Below are 16,693 nucleotides of genomic sequence, written 5' to 3' on the forward strand. Positions count from 1 at the left end.
ACTGAACTAAGCTAGTCAAAATGGTGATTGAGGACGGTAATGGTGCTTGAGGACGTCAAAACAGTAAAATCAAAGACGCATATATACGTATAATATAATACACAGTTTAATCTTGACTTTCAGTGTTTATTGGCGTGATGGGGCCATAATAGTTTAACTAGTCATTACTAGTTAATCAACTAGTCATTAAGTCAGTGGGTGAAAACCATGAACAAATTGAACAAAATCTATTCTTAAACAAGCTTTTCAAAATAATTTGGTTTAACTGTATAATCTGTATAAGTATGGAATTTCTTTGCTTTTTTTCTGAACTGGTGTAATAAATTTTAATATTTTATTAGGCTATCTGTTGCCTGTGTTGTTACTGTTGTCATATTGTGTGTGATTTTAATTTTAAAACCCATTTTGGGTTAATTTAACCCAGCAGTAGGCCTATAGTAAATTGCAAACAATATTTGAATTAAACAAAACAGTCCACCATGTTTATTGATACATTACCTGATATATAATGTATGTATGACCTACTGTATAAACAATCGTTTCAGAGCAATTTGTTGTAGCCACTTACCCTGTAACTACATGGAACAAGGGGGGAACAACGCACCACTTTAATTTACAGTGCGCAAATGTTGTATTTACCCTGTAACTTCATGGAACAAGGGGGGAACAAAGCACCACTTTAATTTACAGCCCGCAAATGTTGTATTTACCCTGTAACTACATGGAACAAGGGGGGAACAAAGCACCACTTTAATTTACAGCCCGCAAATGTTGTATTTACCCTGTAACTACATGGAACAAGGGGGGAACAAAGCACCACTTTAATTTACAGCCTGCAAATGTTGTATTTACCCTGTAACTACATGGAACAAGGGGGGAACAAAGCACCACTATACATTTTTTTTTTTTTTTTGCTATAAAAACATCACAGTATACATCCACTCAAATACAAATGTTGAATCATGTATTTTTTTCTGCGAACAGCTGGAAAGAGGTAAACTTGTTTAAGCTGCATTGAACCTTGAAGGTATATCATGCAAAGTTATTTGGTGATAGTGGTGTTGAGAAGTTGCTGAAATCGACGATTAAGCTTTCATAAGGTAAGTAGACTTGTGAATTATAAATCATAGCAGAAACTCATTAACTCATTTCACTAGATGTCCAGTTTTGTTGTTCAGTAATCTCCATCATGTCCATCCTTTAATAACAGATTGTGTACCCTATGGTTAAAAAATACCTATACGCCTATAATAAAATACCAATATAAAATTATAAAAAGTATATATTATCTTTCTAAATCATTCCCAAACATAAGATTGTTGTTTAGGCCATACATACCACGTAACATTAGAATAAGCACCTCTTAGTTTCAAAATACTTACAGTATAAATGATTTGTAATTTTACAGGTTGATACTCCTTTATTCCCCAAACTTTGCATATTATTCCCTTATACCTACACGGAGGTACTGAATAGGTAGACTATAATTACAAAAAAGTTACACTGTAACTTCAGTTTACTTACGCAGTTCTTTGCATGTTGCATATCTGGTTGTTACCCCCTTATTACCCAAACGTAACACATTGTTCCCTTATACCTACACGTATGTTCTTTATAGATGCACTATAATTACAGAAACGTACACTGTAAATTCAGTTCTTTGCGGGTTGTAATCTAAAGCGTTACCCCATTTTTCTCTAAGAAGGAATATAATTGTGAGGATACTACCTTTTCTAGTATCTTGGACAGAAAAGGGAGATTTGAGATCGGTCTGTAATTAACTAGTTCTTTGGGGTCAAGTTGTGTTTTTGTGGTTTTTTGATGAGAGGCTTAATAACAGCCAGTTTTAAGGTTTTGGGGACATATCCTAATGACAATGACGAATTAATAATAGTCAGAAGAGGATCTATGACTTCTGGAAGCACCTCTTTTTGGAGCTTAGATGGAATAGGGTCTAACATACATGTTGTTGGTTTAGATGATTTAACAAGTTTATACAATTCTTCCTCTCCTATAGTAGAGAATGAGTGGAATTGTTCCTATAGCACACTATCTGATACTGTAGCTGACGGCTGCATGGTTACAATTTTATCTCTAATAGTATCGATCTTGGAAGTAAAGTAGTTCATAAAGTCATTACTGCTGTGCTGTTGGGAAATGTCAACACCTGTAGCAGCAGAGCAGGCCTGCAATTTGGGAGGTGGAGCCTCCATATTGGATTTGTCCATCCACAACATCCCATATATCCCATCGGCTTTTGATCTGGGGAATTTGGTGGTAGACAGGAGTCATTGTTTGGACTTTGACCAGTCTGCTGCTGTGCAGCCCCATATGCAGCAAAACTGCAATGCATTGTGACACTTTTCTATCATGACCAGCATTACATTTTTCAGCAATTTGAGTTATAGTAGCTCTTCTGTGTGACCAGACAGCCTCTCACTCCCCACCACTTTTGTTAGATACTAACCACTGTATACCAGGAATACCCCACAAGACTTGCTGTTTTGGAGATGCTCTGATTCAGTCATCTATCCATCACTATATTTGACCAATGTCAAAATAATTTTTCCAACACGTGAAATTCAAAATTCACTTGCTGCCTAATATATTTCACCACTTGACATGTAATTTACAATATTATTCACTTCATCTGTCAGTGGTCTTAATGTTGTGTATAATAAGTTTTCTATTTGAAAACATTTTAAAATGTATAGTTTATTCCTGTTTGGCAAAGCTATGTAAAAATGAAACTACATACTTATTCTGATCTGCACTTACTAAAATATATAAGTGACCATACTAAATTTTATTTTAAGTGCTTAAAAACGACTTGCTGACAAATGGGTATAACCAAGTGGTTTGAAGGACAGTGTCAAGGATTTGTAAATATTTAAAAACTACAAATAATTAGTTAATGGGGGCTGCACTGTGATCATTAAATACGAGTGTTTTAATGTCATCAAATGATTCCTGTTCTAAATATGCCTGACAAGATCTTTTAGTAAATAAACTATTGTCACACCGAATGAGTTTTTTTTTTCTGTACATTATGGTAGAAATGTATAAGTCATTATTTTATATTTTAATGCACAGGGGAAAAATAACTTTTTTTTTATTATTATTTTGGTTTTTGAAAACCCCTTCATCTTTGATCCACAAGATAAAACAAGAGCTGTGCTTGGTGTGATCTCTTTATTCTTCAGTTATTATTTACATGAGCACATTACTATAGGGAGTGAATAATTGTTCGGTTCCTCAGTTGCTCCACATACTCCTTGGCCTGGTCGAATCCTGTCTTCTGCTCAACTTTGGGCGGGACTCCCTCAACAAGCTTTACGAAGTAGTGGCAGTGCACTTTGTCCATGATGCCGAACATTCCACGTCCATGATAACGAATGCGCTTTAGGTATTTTCCCTTGCCAGAGAATGATTCAGCTGTTGGAAGTCAGACCAAAAGAAAACATAATTCAGATGTTACAATTAACGGTTTAAACTGAAGTCCAAGAGCCATGTTCATAAAATGACATTCAATCCAGAAAATAAATACATTACTCAAAATAAAATACAAAAGAAGCATACATAACATATAACACATTAAATATTGCCTTTTCATGCACTAAATGTAGATTAATTTTGTCTCTTAAGCATAGACTGTATAAAAACATGGACGTAGTGTCCGTGACGTCACCCGTAGGTTCCTGAAGAGGTTTTTGAAGCTCAAAAGCGGGCTGTCGCCATCTTGGCAGCGTGTCACCGCGCGTCACTCCCAGATAATCGAAAATGGGCAAAAAGGCGGGAGCTGGTTGCTGAAACCACACCCACCTAGCTCGACGGTGGTGACAGCAGTGGCAATCCACCTGTCACTCAAGTGGCCACGCCCTTAATTATGCAGCACTTTAAGGCTTAATATAATTTAAAGGGATCACTTATAAAAAAATTCACCCCCCTCACAGTTGCCATGAAGGGCAAAATTAGCTATATAAACCAAAATAATTTTTTGAACCAGACTGTAAACATGTTTTTTTCTGCTGTAAAGTTGGGCATTTTAACATGCGGAGTCTATGTGATTGACTCCCTTTTGCAGCCAGCCTCTAGCGGCCAGTTTATGAATTACAGTTTAAGTCACTTGTTGGCTTCAGGAGAGAGAGCCGGAGGCTGCCGCTTGGTCTTAAGCAAAACCACCAATTAATTTTTTTGTTTTGTTTTGTGGTCGAGTCTCAGAAAACTTTTTGAATTTGAAATGGGCTAGCTTGCAAACACATCAAAATGTTTCTTCTGTGTCTCAAAAAAAAAAAATTGCTTGCAAATTATTTTTTGGATTATTGAATTTTTTTAAACCCTATGGACTGTAGTGCTGACACAACTGGCACCATGAGGGGGCATTTGCGGGCAATGCCCCTCCAAATGTGTTATTGCCCACCCACCGATAATACAATTTCAACTGAAGGGGACCAGAGCTGGCTGATAAATGAAAGATACTTTAAGCAGGTTGAAATGCTGAAATAACATTTTTTGAATGCACAAAAAAAAAAAAAACATTACTCCACAAGAAAAACAACAACAAGTGTACTAATCGTTTTCATGTTAATGTTTGGCAGGTATCAAACTTACCAATATATAGATTTGATTTGTATTCCACATTGAGATTTCTGACCGCCATGTCCTGAGCTTCCAATATCACCTTTAACACATAAATAACTTTCACTTCAAAAGTGTGACACTGTATGATTTTTTTACTGCAAAATACATATTTTAATCAATACTATTTGAGCAGTTCAACAGATATTCCTGTCATATCACTGTTTGTATTTTTACCTCTTTGATTATTTTAGCTCCCTTCTTGTCGTTGAACTCGAGCTGAGTGAGTGCTTGGTCAATGGTCATACCTCTGATCTGTAAAAACATTCATCACCAAAATAATGTAACCAACTATATATTATTACTCCATATGCGATGCATATGCCATGTTACCTACTAAAGTGCAACTATCAATAAATGAGTCCTTACAAATATTACTCACCAATTTAGCCAAGTACCACATCTTGTCTTTGCTGTATTTAATCTGTCGTCTGCAGTGATAAATCTCCTATTATACATAAAAAAAAGTCAAACTCTAAACCAATTTAACCCCATAAAGAACTTCATTACATGCAACAGTAAATTAAATGAATTACTAACAGCAGGTCTGCGTGGTTCATCTTTCTGTTGTGGTGGATATACAATCAGACTTTTCCTTTCCCAGTGTTTGCTATTTAACTCTGTACTTGTGTGAAGACAAGACACCTGAGATAACGTTGATGAAGATCCAAGCAACCTAAATGGAGCAAGACAGATTGTAAACCAATAAATAGGCTGCGGCTCAAAACCTAGCATTAAACAGCACATTAATGCCCAAAAATGCTGTTTATCTAGGTAGCTAAGTATGTTTTAAGACACAGTCACACTGATTTTATTAGTTTTCAGTCGGTGTCCTTTTACATTTCACAGCAACTGCATGTGGTTTTCTTACCTAGAGCGAATATGTCCACAAGCACGACCAATGGCGGCTAAACCTATAAACAATGTCCATGTAATTTCCAGTTAAAACAAAATTAACGGAAATGCATATATACGTGTAAATAAAAAGAAAGTATATTTGGTTTGACTCACCAGCCCAAGTCACCACGGAGGCCGCCATATTGATGATCACGGATGTCCGATTCGCGAGCGAATCGTTCTTTTGATTTGGATCTTTTCAGTGAGTCGGTTGAGCCGACAACTCCGTTAAAACGAAACACCAGGTCTGATTTATTCGTTAGCAAATCCGACTGAAATGTAAAACATATTTGTGAATTTTTATATTTTTCAGTGTCAATGCAAATATTTTGATTCTTAATGACTTTGCGTTGTGTTATTAGCTAAATTATGGCTGCAACAACTGGACAGGGACGCATTACATTACAATATACTCCCATATATATCGAAAAACGGCAGTAACGTTCAGTGCCTACATGGATTTACTGGTTTTAGAGTTTTAGAGCAGGTCACTCTGCGATATCATTGACTGTCTCGAGATTTGGTCAAATAATACTTAAATTAATCGCTGAAGTGGTGTTTTGAACTACCTGAATGAACAGACTCTCGGAAATGAGAATCGGTTGAATATATTACGACGCTTTGCTTTACGGCAAATGTCCCTGCAGAATGAGTTCAAAGTTATACGTTTTATTATTTTTGGTTACATTTTTTCCAACAAAAATATTCTAATTACAAATAAGGCGTATGATATATATTTCTAACAACCTATCTATTGAATATGTCGGTCTTAAACAAAGATTTGACTGTCTCTATGGTAACACTGTCCCTTCTCGCGTTCCGTATAATTTTTACAGCTCACGCTGTTGATATTCGGCGGCCGGTGTGTTTTCGGCAGCATGAGTAGATGTGAGAAGTGAATTCACTGTCACTATCCGTGAATTTATCCTCTGATCTTGATGCAGAGGTCATTTTCTCTTTAAAATGCACCAACGACATCTGCCAGCGTCTCCAAACTGGTACTGTTCACGTTGCAGTGACTTAAATGGAAAGGGAGTGCTGGGTTTTGGAGCAAAGAATACAATCTATCTGCTAAATGTGACTGCAGTATCTCCAGCAGTAACAGGTATGAGCTCAGGATGCTTTAATATAATGCTTTTTGCAAATTCACATTGATCTGATTAGACCTTCTTTCTGCAGGTGAACTCACTGGGCACACTGAAAGAGTTTCTGGTTTTGTATTTTGCTCCCATGATGGACAAGAACACATTTGTGCTAGCACTTCAGATGATAAGACAGTCAAAATCTGGGATGCTGAGCAGAAAATTCTGTTGAAAGAGCACAATGTCCACCAAGTGAGTGAATATTCTACCTGTCTTTCTTAAAGCGTTGTAACTGGCTCACAGTTTGTTCCCTTAACAAGTTTTGTACTATATTACAGTTTTCTTTCTGCCATTTTCTACAGTGGTAAAAGTGTAACTTCCGGACTCAACAATAACATTTTTACTTGCCTGGACAACAGTTTCATTGCCTCCAAATGAAATAAATGTTATTTTTGTCAGTATATTTAACATCTTGTTAAATAAATATAAATAATTCTAAGTATAGAGTAACTATAATAGTTATTTTATAAATAATTATTTATATTTTTCATTAAACAACTTAGAATTAGATTTAGATTTTTGATTTGCTGTCAATATCAGGACATTTTTGCTTCTATATAGTAAAAGCCATGAAATCACTACTTAAATCAAGATGAAATCAAACTAAATTGATGGCATTCAATGCAAAAAAACTATTTGTTTCTAATTTTCTATCCATATCACAAGTTAATTTGGACAACCACTTCTGTCATTCTGCTACAAAATGTAACACTGGTGAGGTGACATTTTTGCAATAACATTAAGGCCGACATGAAACGTAAATTGCCATCATCTTTTCATCCCTATTGTGATATATGTATGAGAGAAACAGCTTCTAGAATGAGAAAATATTTCTAATTTACAATATAACTCCATGACAGCCATAAACTCATAACTGCTTTTGCTGCTTAAATATTTAAGCAGAGTTTGCAACCAACAATATCAAAATCGTCATGAAACAGAAATTATGATCATCTTTTCTTTTTTATTATTGTGACCAATATCCAAGTAAAATGGTTTTTCGAATGAGAAAAAGCGTAGGGTGGGACTAGTTTTTTTTTTCTCCCCATCATGATTTTTTTTTTTAAATAATAATGTGCATGAATAAATCATTTATAATAAACAATGCAGTATTCCATAAAAGGTATGAATTATGTCTATATGTCTATTTTGATTTCATGGTGACTTTAAATATATTACAAAATACCGACTTCAAGTTTGCAAGGCATAGAACATCATAGAAAATCATGGTGACTGACATACCATATGTTTGAACAGAGCACCATCTCTGCAGTCCACTGGTCTCCGGTGCAGAAACTTCTTCTAGTCACTGGAGATGAAAAGGGCATTGTGGTGTGCTATTGGTTTAGCAGTAATGACACCCAGAGCTTCTTCCCCGAACCTCGAACAATCTTCTGCTTATCCTGCTCTCCACATGAGGAAAACTACATCGCAGTGGGGTAAAGGCTCGTTGTATAATTATTCAATATGTGTTGTGATCATAGAGAGCTCTAGACTCATCAGTGGTGCATGCTAACTGTTTATGCTTCCTCTTAAAGGTATAAGGATGGAATGATAGTAGTGATAGACATCAGTAAGAAAGGGGAGGTAATCCATCGGCTGAGGGGGCATGATGATGAGATTCACGCATTGGCATGGTGCCCTCAACCCAGAGAAGAGCCTCTATATTGGCGATCAGAAGACAACACGGGTAATCAAGACATGCTTAAAGATCCAGTTTGCCTCAGTCAGTTATTACCATTAAGTGTTTGGGAGTCACACCAAATGACATTTCAAAATCTGAACTAACCTTGCCTTTCCCAAATGGGGAAGGGAAGTGCAGTGGGTTTGTGAGTTGATGAAAACCTAATAATTAATTTATTAACATTAAAATAAAAAAAATGGTTCTGCACAATTAATTGAAATAAAATTGAAATTGTAATATATCTCATAAAAACATTATTATCAAATTAAAGGCTGGATTTTTAATTTAAAAAGAATATAGTACTGTAAGTTCGCTGCATTTTTCAGAGTAAAGATGTTTGTTCTCTCTGCCAAAACCCTTTATCCATGAAGCATGTTTTATTAGATTGTGCTGGTTGCAGCACAACATGTTCTCTCTGCCAAAACCCTTTATCCATGAAGCATGTTTTATTAGATTGTGCTGGTTTTAACTCTGTGAGAGAACTTTTTTATTCATTTAACTCTTTTGAAGAGATTTTTAACAGAGTTACTTCAAATACAGTTTTAGAGTTTTTAGCAAAAAAAAAAATAATTTGTAAAAACACTATAATTTAGCCATAAATTTTCTCACCATGAAAATAGCCACAGAAGCTGACATGTTGTTAAACACAAACAAATAAACATAAAGTGCAGCGCCATGGTTATTAAATTAACTAAAATTAAAACCATAAAAACTTGTTACTCGCAATAAAATAAACTTTAAATGAATAAAAATAAAATAATAAACTTCAACTTATTTTATTTCAGCTAGTTGCCGAAGCAACTATTTTCATTTAGTTAAACTGATGTACTAAAAAAACTCAAAGCTGAAATAAAAGTTAATAAATACTATATAGACATACTCAAACTAACAAAAGCACACAACAAATTCTCTAAAATTAAAATGAGAACAGAGGAAAATATAAAAATAAAAACAAAATATTAATAAGAATTGTAATAGATATATAATATAAATTCAAAATAACTTATTAGTAGGGGTGTAACGATACACGTATTCGTATTGAACGTTCGCTACGAGGCTTTCGGTTCGGTATGCATTACAAACCGAACGATTTGTTGGACTAATCCTATTACATTTGGAAAATAAAAGAGCTTAAAGTGTGTGAAATATAATTTTCTCAGTGCCACTGCGCTCCACAAGACCGCCCAAACAACGTAACTGCGTCAGTTGCGCCAGTGGCGTAGCGGACGGCCCAGCGATAACCTCCCTTTGCTGGGTTGCGTCGAAAGACAATGATCTTGTATCGACGATAGCCAGAGATATTGTCAAAAACATCAATTATTGACAATATTGAGATGATTTGGCATTTCCAATTAATGTAGGCCTGTTACATTCTTATTTTATTAGGCCTATTATGAAGTTACTTTTATTATTAAATTAAGATTACAATTAATTTGCCCGCAATATTTACCACATAACTGACGCACTGCGAGGATAACAAAAGGTTAGGCTATTTACTCCTCGATTAAAATGTAAAAAAAAAAAAAAGGTCTTTTAAAACAGGTTTATTATACAATGAATTATAGGCCTATAATTAAAATATTAACACTGCAGTCATCAATAAAAATCAATGAAATAAAAAGCTTTTATTTTAAGCACCGACTTTCAAAAATAACCTGTTTAACACGAAATATGTTTCTTCTCATTTTTTTTTTCCACTATGTATGGGCCACAAGAGAAATATTAAGGGAATAAATAAAAACAGTTAGCTATATACCATTATCAGCATATGTTGTAGATTCGTCTCTCGTCGTCTCTGAGAGAATATGCGGCGTCAGATGCCGAAAGCTCCGTCATTATTCCGTCATTCCGTTTTTATTTTCACATTCTGCATAGTGAATTGACTGAGATTAAGACGTTCGCCGCATAAATCTTGCGCAAAGTTTTCACGTTGCTTATGTGATGTCCATTGGCTCACCTTCATGGTTTAAAACAGAAATATTTCCAACATTGCGATGTAACCAATTACCCCACCCCCCGTATCGAAAATGTACCGAACCGTGATACCAATGTGTCGTATCAAACCGAAACGTGAACTTTGTGCACCGTTACACCCCTACTTATTAGATATTTTATCTGTTTTCTTGCATGTCATGTGACCTTTAACTTACATCAGAGAACTGTGAACAAAGGAAAGAATATGTAAATAATTATTGAAATATTAATTTAAAATCTCAGCGGGACTTCAAGTATATTTTGCATCAAAGAGATTCAGCTGACAAAAAGATTAGTAACCCATGAAATAATAGAGAAGACAAAATGATAAGTGACATGTCATTGACTCTTTCTATAGATGGAAGCAATGGGGTGACAGAAGGAGCAGAAATGGGGTATTACCTGGCATCAGGTAGTCGAGATCAAACTGTGCGAATATGGTGCACAGCCAGAGGAAAAGGTGACAGAGAGACTCATTGCCCAAAGCTTGCACAAACAAGACTGGTTTATAGTAGCTTTCAGGTGCAGGGTCATTTAGGTCACAGTGTGTCTCCTTTCAGGTGTAATGACCTTGAAGCTTCCCTTCCTGAAGAGACGAGGAGCAGGAGTTGATACAGCAGTGAAGGAAAGACTCTGGCTGACTGTCCACTGGCCTAAGGGGAGACCTTCACAGATTGTGTCCAGCTGTTTCGGGTATGGTTGTATAGATGAGATGCCAAACGGTTGTTTTGTGTCAGAGGATGTTTTCTTGTAAATGAACATGAGTTGACTCGCTGTGAATGTTGGCGTGCAGCGGTGAGATCATAATGTGGGATCTCAAGAAGTCAGGCAAGCAGAAGTGGAGTCTGCTGGGCAGTTCCTCAGATGGACAGAATCACAGCCGTATCGTCTTTAACATGAGCTCGTTTCACTCTGGGGACAGAGAACTTCTGCTCAGTACCTCAATGGACAGAGAGGTGAGACCTTCCTCCCATAATATGTGCTTATAAACTGTTTTCACCAAAATGTGGTAATCTTTCAGTACCATGTTCTATGTATACTGTGTACCACCACAGAACTTCCTTAGAAGCAACATGCCCCTCAAATATGTGAGAAGGAAATTTATAATGCAATGTATACGGTTGAGGTCAAAAGTTTACATCCCCCTTGCAGAATCTGCTAAATGTTAATTATTTTACCAAAATAAGAGGGATCATACAAAATACATGTTATTGTTTATTTAGTGCTGACCTGAATAAGATATTTCACATAAAAGACGTTTGCATATAGTCTACAAGAGAAAATAATAGTTGAATTTACAAAAATGACCCCTTTCAAAAGTTTACATCCATTGATTCTTAATAATGTGTTGTTACCTGAATGATCCACAGCTGTTTTTTTTTTTGTTTAGTGGTAGTTGTTCATGAGTGCCTTGTTTGTCCTGAACAGTTCAACTGTCTGCTGTTCTTCAGAAAAATCCTTCCGGTCCCACAAATTCTTTTTTTGTTTTTTTGTTTTTTTTAGCATTTTTGTGTATTTGAACCCTTTCCAACAATGACAGTGTGAAAAGATGGATCTCTAAATCATACAGAGGACAACTGAGGGACTCATATGCAACTATTACAGAAGGTTCATATGCTCACTGATTTTGAATTTGAAGATCAGGGTTAATTTAAAGGAACACTCCACTATTTTTGAAAACTCATTTTCCAACTCCCCTAGAGTGAAACAGTTGAGTTTTACCGTTTTCGAATCCATTCAACTGATCTCCGGGTCTGGCGGTAGCACTTTTAGCTGTAGCTTAGCATAGATCATTGAATTTGATTAGACCGTTAGCATCTCGCTCAAAAATGACCAAAGAGTTTCTATATTTTTCCTATTTAAAACTTGACTCTTCTGTAGTTACATCGTGTACTAAGACCGACGGAAAATAAAAAGTTGCGATTTTCTAGGCCGATATGGCTAGGAACTATACTCTCATTCCAGCGTAATAATCAAGGAACTTTGCTGCCGTACCATGGGTGCAGCAGGCGCAATGATATTTTACGCAGTGCCTGAAAATAGGCTTATTGGAAGTTACCTAGCTGGGGACTATTTTCAGGCGCTAATATCATTGCGCCTGCTGCACCCATGGTACGGGATATAACTCTATGGGAGTTGGAAAATGAGCCTATATTTAAAAATAGTGGAGTGTTCCTTTAACTTATTTTGTCTTCCGGGAAACGTGTAAGTATCTTCTGTAGGGCAGAACTAAATGAAAAGTATGATATTTAGGCAAAATAACAAAAATGTACACATCTTCATTCTGTTCAAGAGTTTTCACCCAACCCCCATAAACACCAACTATAAATTCAACTATTATTTTATCTTGTGGACTTTATGTAAATGTCTTTTATGTAAATTCCAAACAAACTAAAATGGCTCGCCCTCACCCATTTAGATTTTTGTCTATTTATTATCATTCTTAGATTTTCTAGATTCAAATCATTCAATCCATTGTCATTTTAGATTAAGTGTTGGGACCTGGCATCTCTGGAATGCTGTTGGACTCTGCCCACTCTGGGTGGGTTTGTGTACTGTCTCAGCTTTTCTCCAGTTGGCACCGGCTGCCTGGCTCTAGGCATCGGGGACAGCATGATCCGGGTGTGGAACACCCTGTCTATTCAGAACCAATATGACATCAAGACATTCTGGCAAGGGGTCAAATCTAAAGTCACAGCCGTGAGTCAGATGTTTTTTAAGTCACATTTATATTTCCCTCAGTACCATCCAGTTAGTTTGAAATCAAGGCCATAAATGCCTTTTTTGCTCCCATCTCTGTTCCAGCTGGCATGGCATCCACTAAAAGAGGGCTCTCTGGCATTTGGTACAGATGACGGTAAAGTGGGCATCTATGAGGTTTACTCTAACAAGTAAGAACAACAGATATACCATCAATTTTCACTATTTTTGGTCTGTATATGTGCATATGAAATGTTGCAATTTCTTAGGTTCATTTGAATGCAAGATTCAATATTACGTTTAATATGCAAGATATTATTTATAAAATTGGCTTTGATTGAATTTAGTTTGATTTAATTTAAATGTAATTTCATTATTTGTTTTCACACACAGGCCGCCTCAAATATCAAGCACTTACCACCACAGAACCGTCTACTCCCTCTCATGGGGCCCTCCTGTGCCGCCCATGTCTTTTGGTAAGTTAATTCATAAACTACACACAAACCCACATGGGCCAGTAAACATTGAACTTGGAATAGCACCAAGAACAATCCATCAGCAATAAGTGATGCCCAGCTCCTCTTAAACACACTCCGCAATTGAGCGAGTGTGGACAAATTGCTTTCTTTCCCCCTGTTGATTTTGTTGGATAATCAAGGAATGAAAACTTAATTTCACCTCACCGCTGAGAAATGACACATTCATCACTGTATCCATCTCCGATGCTCAAGGGGGTGGAGATAATTGCTTTTGTTTGTTCAGAGGGGTATAAATAATAGTAACAGTGATGTTGCTGCTAATAATTATGTATGTGTGTGGCACAGGGGGATCAGGAGACAAGCCGTCCTACAGCTTATACAGCTGTGCCGGAGAGGGGGTCATCTTCCAGCACGACCCCTGGAAACTCTCAGGGGAGGCCAGTAACATTGACAAACTCATCCGAGACACTAACAACATCAAAGTAAGATGAAAAATAATTTGTTCATATTCGTCTTTATGTATATTTTTCTAAATAAAATATTATTCTGTTATCCAGCACAAGACCCCCCCCCATACAGACCTCAGCTGGAAGCCGGACAGCAGTGTTTTGGCCATTGGAAATGAAGATGGGTAATAATGTTGATCAAAACTATTTCCTCTTCCTCAAGTAATAAATTGATTAATTATATTTATCAATCTCTAAATCATTTATTAGTCTAGATAAGTAATAATCTATACCCCCTTGCACTGCACAATGTATAATGTATCAAATGAGGGGAAAACATTTATGTTAATTTATAAATCGTGAAATGTTATGAAAATAGAAGTATACACTAATGTTTGTAAGTTTGGGGTCTGATTTATTTATTTATTTACTTATTTTATTTGTTAATATAATGTTTCTCCACATGGCTTTGATTACATCAGCAGAAAATAAAAATAATTTTAGGGATGCAGAAATGCAAGATTATGAATGAGACCATTTTATTTCTTTAGGTGAATAAAGTGTTGTGTTTCTTCAGATGAATCATGCACAACTGGATTTCATGGTATCTTATGCAATAATGTAGAGTGCTATGTATCAAAGAGTTTGTGTCAAGTGTCTCACTCCATAAGTGTTTTTGTTTTAGGTCCATAGAGGTATTGAAGGCTCCCATGCTGAAGCTCTTGTGCACAGTGCAGCAGCATCATAAGATTATTAATTCACTGCGTTGGCATCATGAACACTCCTCTCAGAATGAGCTGCAGTATCTGCTGGCGTCTGGCTCCAGTAATGCCATAGTCTATGTCCATGACCTAAAGAGCGTCATTGGTGAGAATCGGCTTTTCATCCTTGTTTGATTGTTCTTGTATCTATACTTGTTGGCTATTCTGTGCATATAGAAAATACTACGGTTATAGTAAGAATAGTATGGTATTCCGAGCATAGCCAACCATAACCATGTATATGTTTTTCTCTTTTTTTTTTTCTGTTACAGAAACTCCATCAGAGAGTCCAGTGCTGATGACTGAACCTTTTAGAACTCTCTCTGGTCACACCAACAAAATCACCAGCCTAACCTGGAGCCCCCATCACGATGGCCGTCTGGTGACAGTGAGTTATGATGGAACTGCTCAGGCAAGTAATTTCTTTTTTGCTAAAAATGATTAAAAAATAAAACTATAAAAAAAACTACTTGTTTCCCAATAATATCATGGGAATCAAGGTTATTTTATCTGGAAATTTGATGAAAATATAATAAACAATATTGTGATTTGGATTATCCAGTTTTAAATTTGATGAGTATGGATTGTCCTAATTAACTAATAATTCTTAATGATTTTCACAGGTGTGGGATGTGCTGAAAGAGGAGCCGGTGTGTAACTACAGGGGTCACTCAGGCCGACTACTGTGCGTGCAGTGGTCCACTGTTCACCCAGACCTAGTCTGGACCGGTGGAGATGACTTCACCCTCCATGAATGGGCCGTATCCAAGCAGGAACACGTCACACCTCCGAAGAGTATGTATACCATCATATTGAACATCAGTATATACACAAGTGGAGCTGATTGTGAATTAAATGTCTATTAGAAGAATAAGTTGCCCTAGAAATTTACCTTTTTTATCATCATTTACTAGAGCTGGGCTGTATGACAATATCCTTTGTGAGCGTGGTGTAACGTGTTTATCACTGGATATAGCCTATTGTTTATTTCATGGTATGTAAATGTAGCAGCGTAGCATATTATTAAAATTTATTGATATGCAAGAGTGATATAAAAAAACATGCATTAATGAGAAAATAAAGAGCAGGAAGTGCTTGTTGTTAAATAGAGTTATTAAGCGCAGTAAGCTATGAATAAGGAACTCAATGCGGTGCTCATGCTGACTGACACAACCAAAACGTGCACAGAAAGTCGCCTCTCTGAAGCCTTTACCAACAGTATGCGATTATGAATTCAGTTCTCTTTCTGGGTCTTATTGCGCTCGAATGGTCAAATGCACACAGTTATGTCTTAATGCCTAATGTGTGGAGTATTTACATAAACACAGTCAGTTATATCCTAAGTGAAGGTAAACAGTTGGCGTAAATCGGATGTGTATATTGGGTCCATGCATTCGGTCTTAAAGAGACAAGAGCCTAATAAACTTGCTTCTGCTTGTGTCATTAATGTTAACCAAACAACAAAAGACAAAGAGAAACTCAATCACATCTCTTGACTAAATCACTTTTGTTTGTTTAATAAGAATCAATTCATATTTGAAGTTATATGGCCAGCTATCCAGTGCGTTGTGATTGGCCGAATACCTCAGGCGTGTGATGGAAATGTTACGCCCCTTACCATATGATGCCGTGTCCCGGAGCGACGAGACGAAAACATGAAAACCCATTATAAATGAGGCATTTGTTGCATCCAGTGGGGACATAATTACGGATTATAATGACTTATACTGTCTTTTTACGCAATGCATTGTATCGCGCCGCATAAACATAAAACCATGTCTGCATTTGTGATCGGAGAAATGACAAACAACAAGTGCTACTCTACACTGCTCAAAACTCGCGTTTGAATCATCAGTGGCAAATTCTTTAAATATGAAAACGTACTTACAGACTGTGATTCAGAACAGCTGGCATTGTAGTCTACTCTACCAGGATCAGGAAACAGTCCTCCGTAAAATGCGCTGCACACATC

General features: G+C 36.5%; 2 protein-coding genes across 2 annotated transcripts in view; one reads left to right on the forward strand and one right to left on the reverse strand.

Moving 5' to 3' along the window:
- Positions 1-3,179: 3,179 nt before the first annotated feature.
- On the reverse strand, positions 3,180-5,789 carry mrpl22 (mitochondrial ribosomal protein L22). Its single transcript, XM_016491953.1, has 7 exons — positions 5,650-5,789; positions 5,510-5,552; positions 5,179-5,314; positions 5,021-5,086; positions 4,816-4,893; positions 4,612-4,681; positions 3,180-3,435 (listed from the first exon to the last, which is right to left on the reverse strand). Exons 1-7 carry the CDS (start codon positions 5,675-5,677, stop codon positions 3,227-3,229), a joined length of 630 nt encoding a protein of 209 aa, XP_016347439.1. The 5' UTR covers positions 5,678-5,789; the 3' UTR covers positions 3,180-3,226.
- Positions 5,790-6,387: 598 nt separating this feature from the next.
- LOC107692773 (gem-associated protein 5-like) overlaps positions 6,388-16,693 on the forward strand; it is a 20,276-nt gene continuing 9,970 nt past the window's right edge. Inside the window, 15 exon segments of the mRNA XM_016491949.1 lie at positions 6,388-6,640; positions 6,715-6,869; positions 7,935-8,116; positions 8,216-8,367; positions 10,694-10,795; positions 10,896-11,028; positions 11,129-11,291; positions 12,823-13,035; positions 13,141-13,226; positions 13,429-13,511; positions 13,860-13,996; positions 14,072-14,145; positions 14,646-14,827; positions 14,994-15,133; positions 15,345-15,516. Coding sequence (XP_016347435.1) covers positions 6,499-6,640; positions 6,715-6,869; positions 7,935-8,116; positions 8,216-8,367; positions 10,694-10,795; positions 10,896-11,028; positions 11,129-11,291; positions 12,823-13,035; positions 13,141-13,226; positions 13,429-13,511; positions 13,860-13,996; positions 14,072-14,145; positions 14,646-14,827; positions 14,994-15,133; positions 15,345-15,516 — 2,116 coding nt within the window. The 5' untranslated portion in view covers positions 6,388-6,498.

The sequence above is a fragment of the Sinocyclocheilus anshuiensis genome, unplaced genomic scaffold (genome assembly GCF_001515605.1).
Source record: "Sinocyclocheilus anshuiensis isolate Anshui unplaced genomic scaffold, SAMN03320099.WGS_v1.1 scaffold943, whole genome shotgun sequence".
NCBI lineage: Eukaryota > Metazoa > Chordata > Actinopteri > Cypriniformes > Cyprinidae > Sinocyclocheilus > Sinocyclocheilus anshuiensis.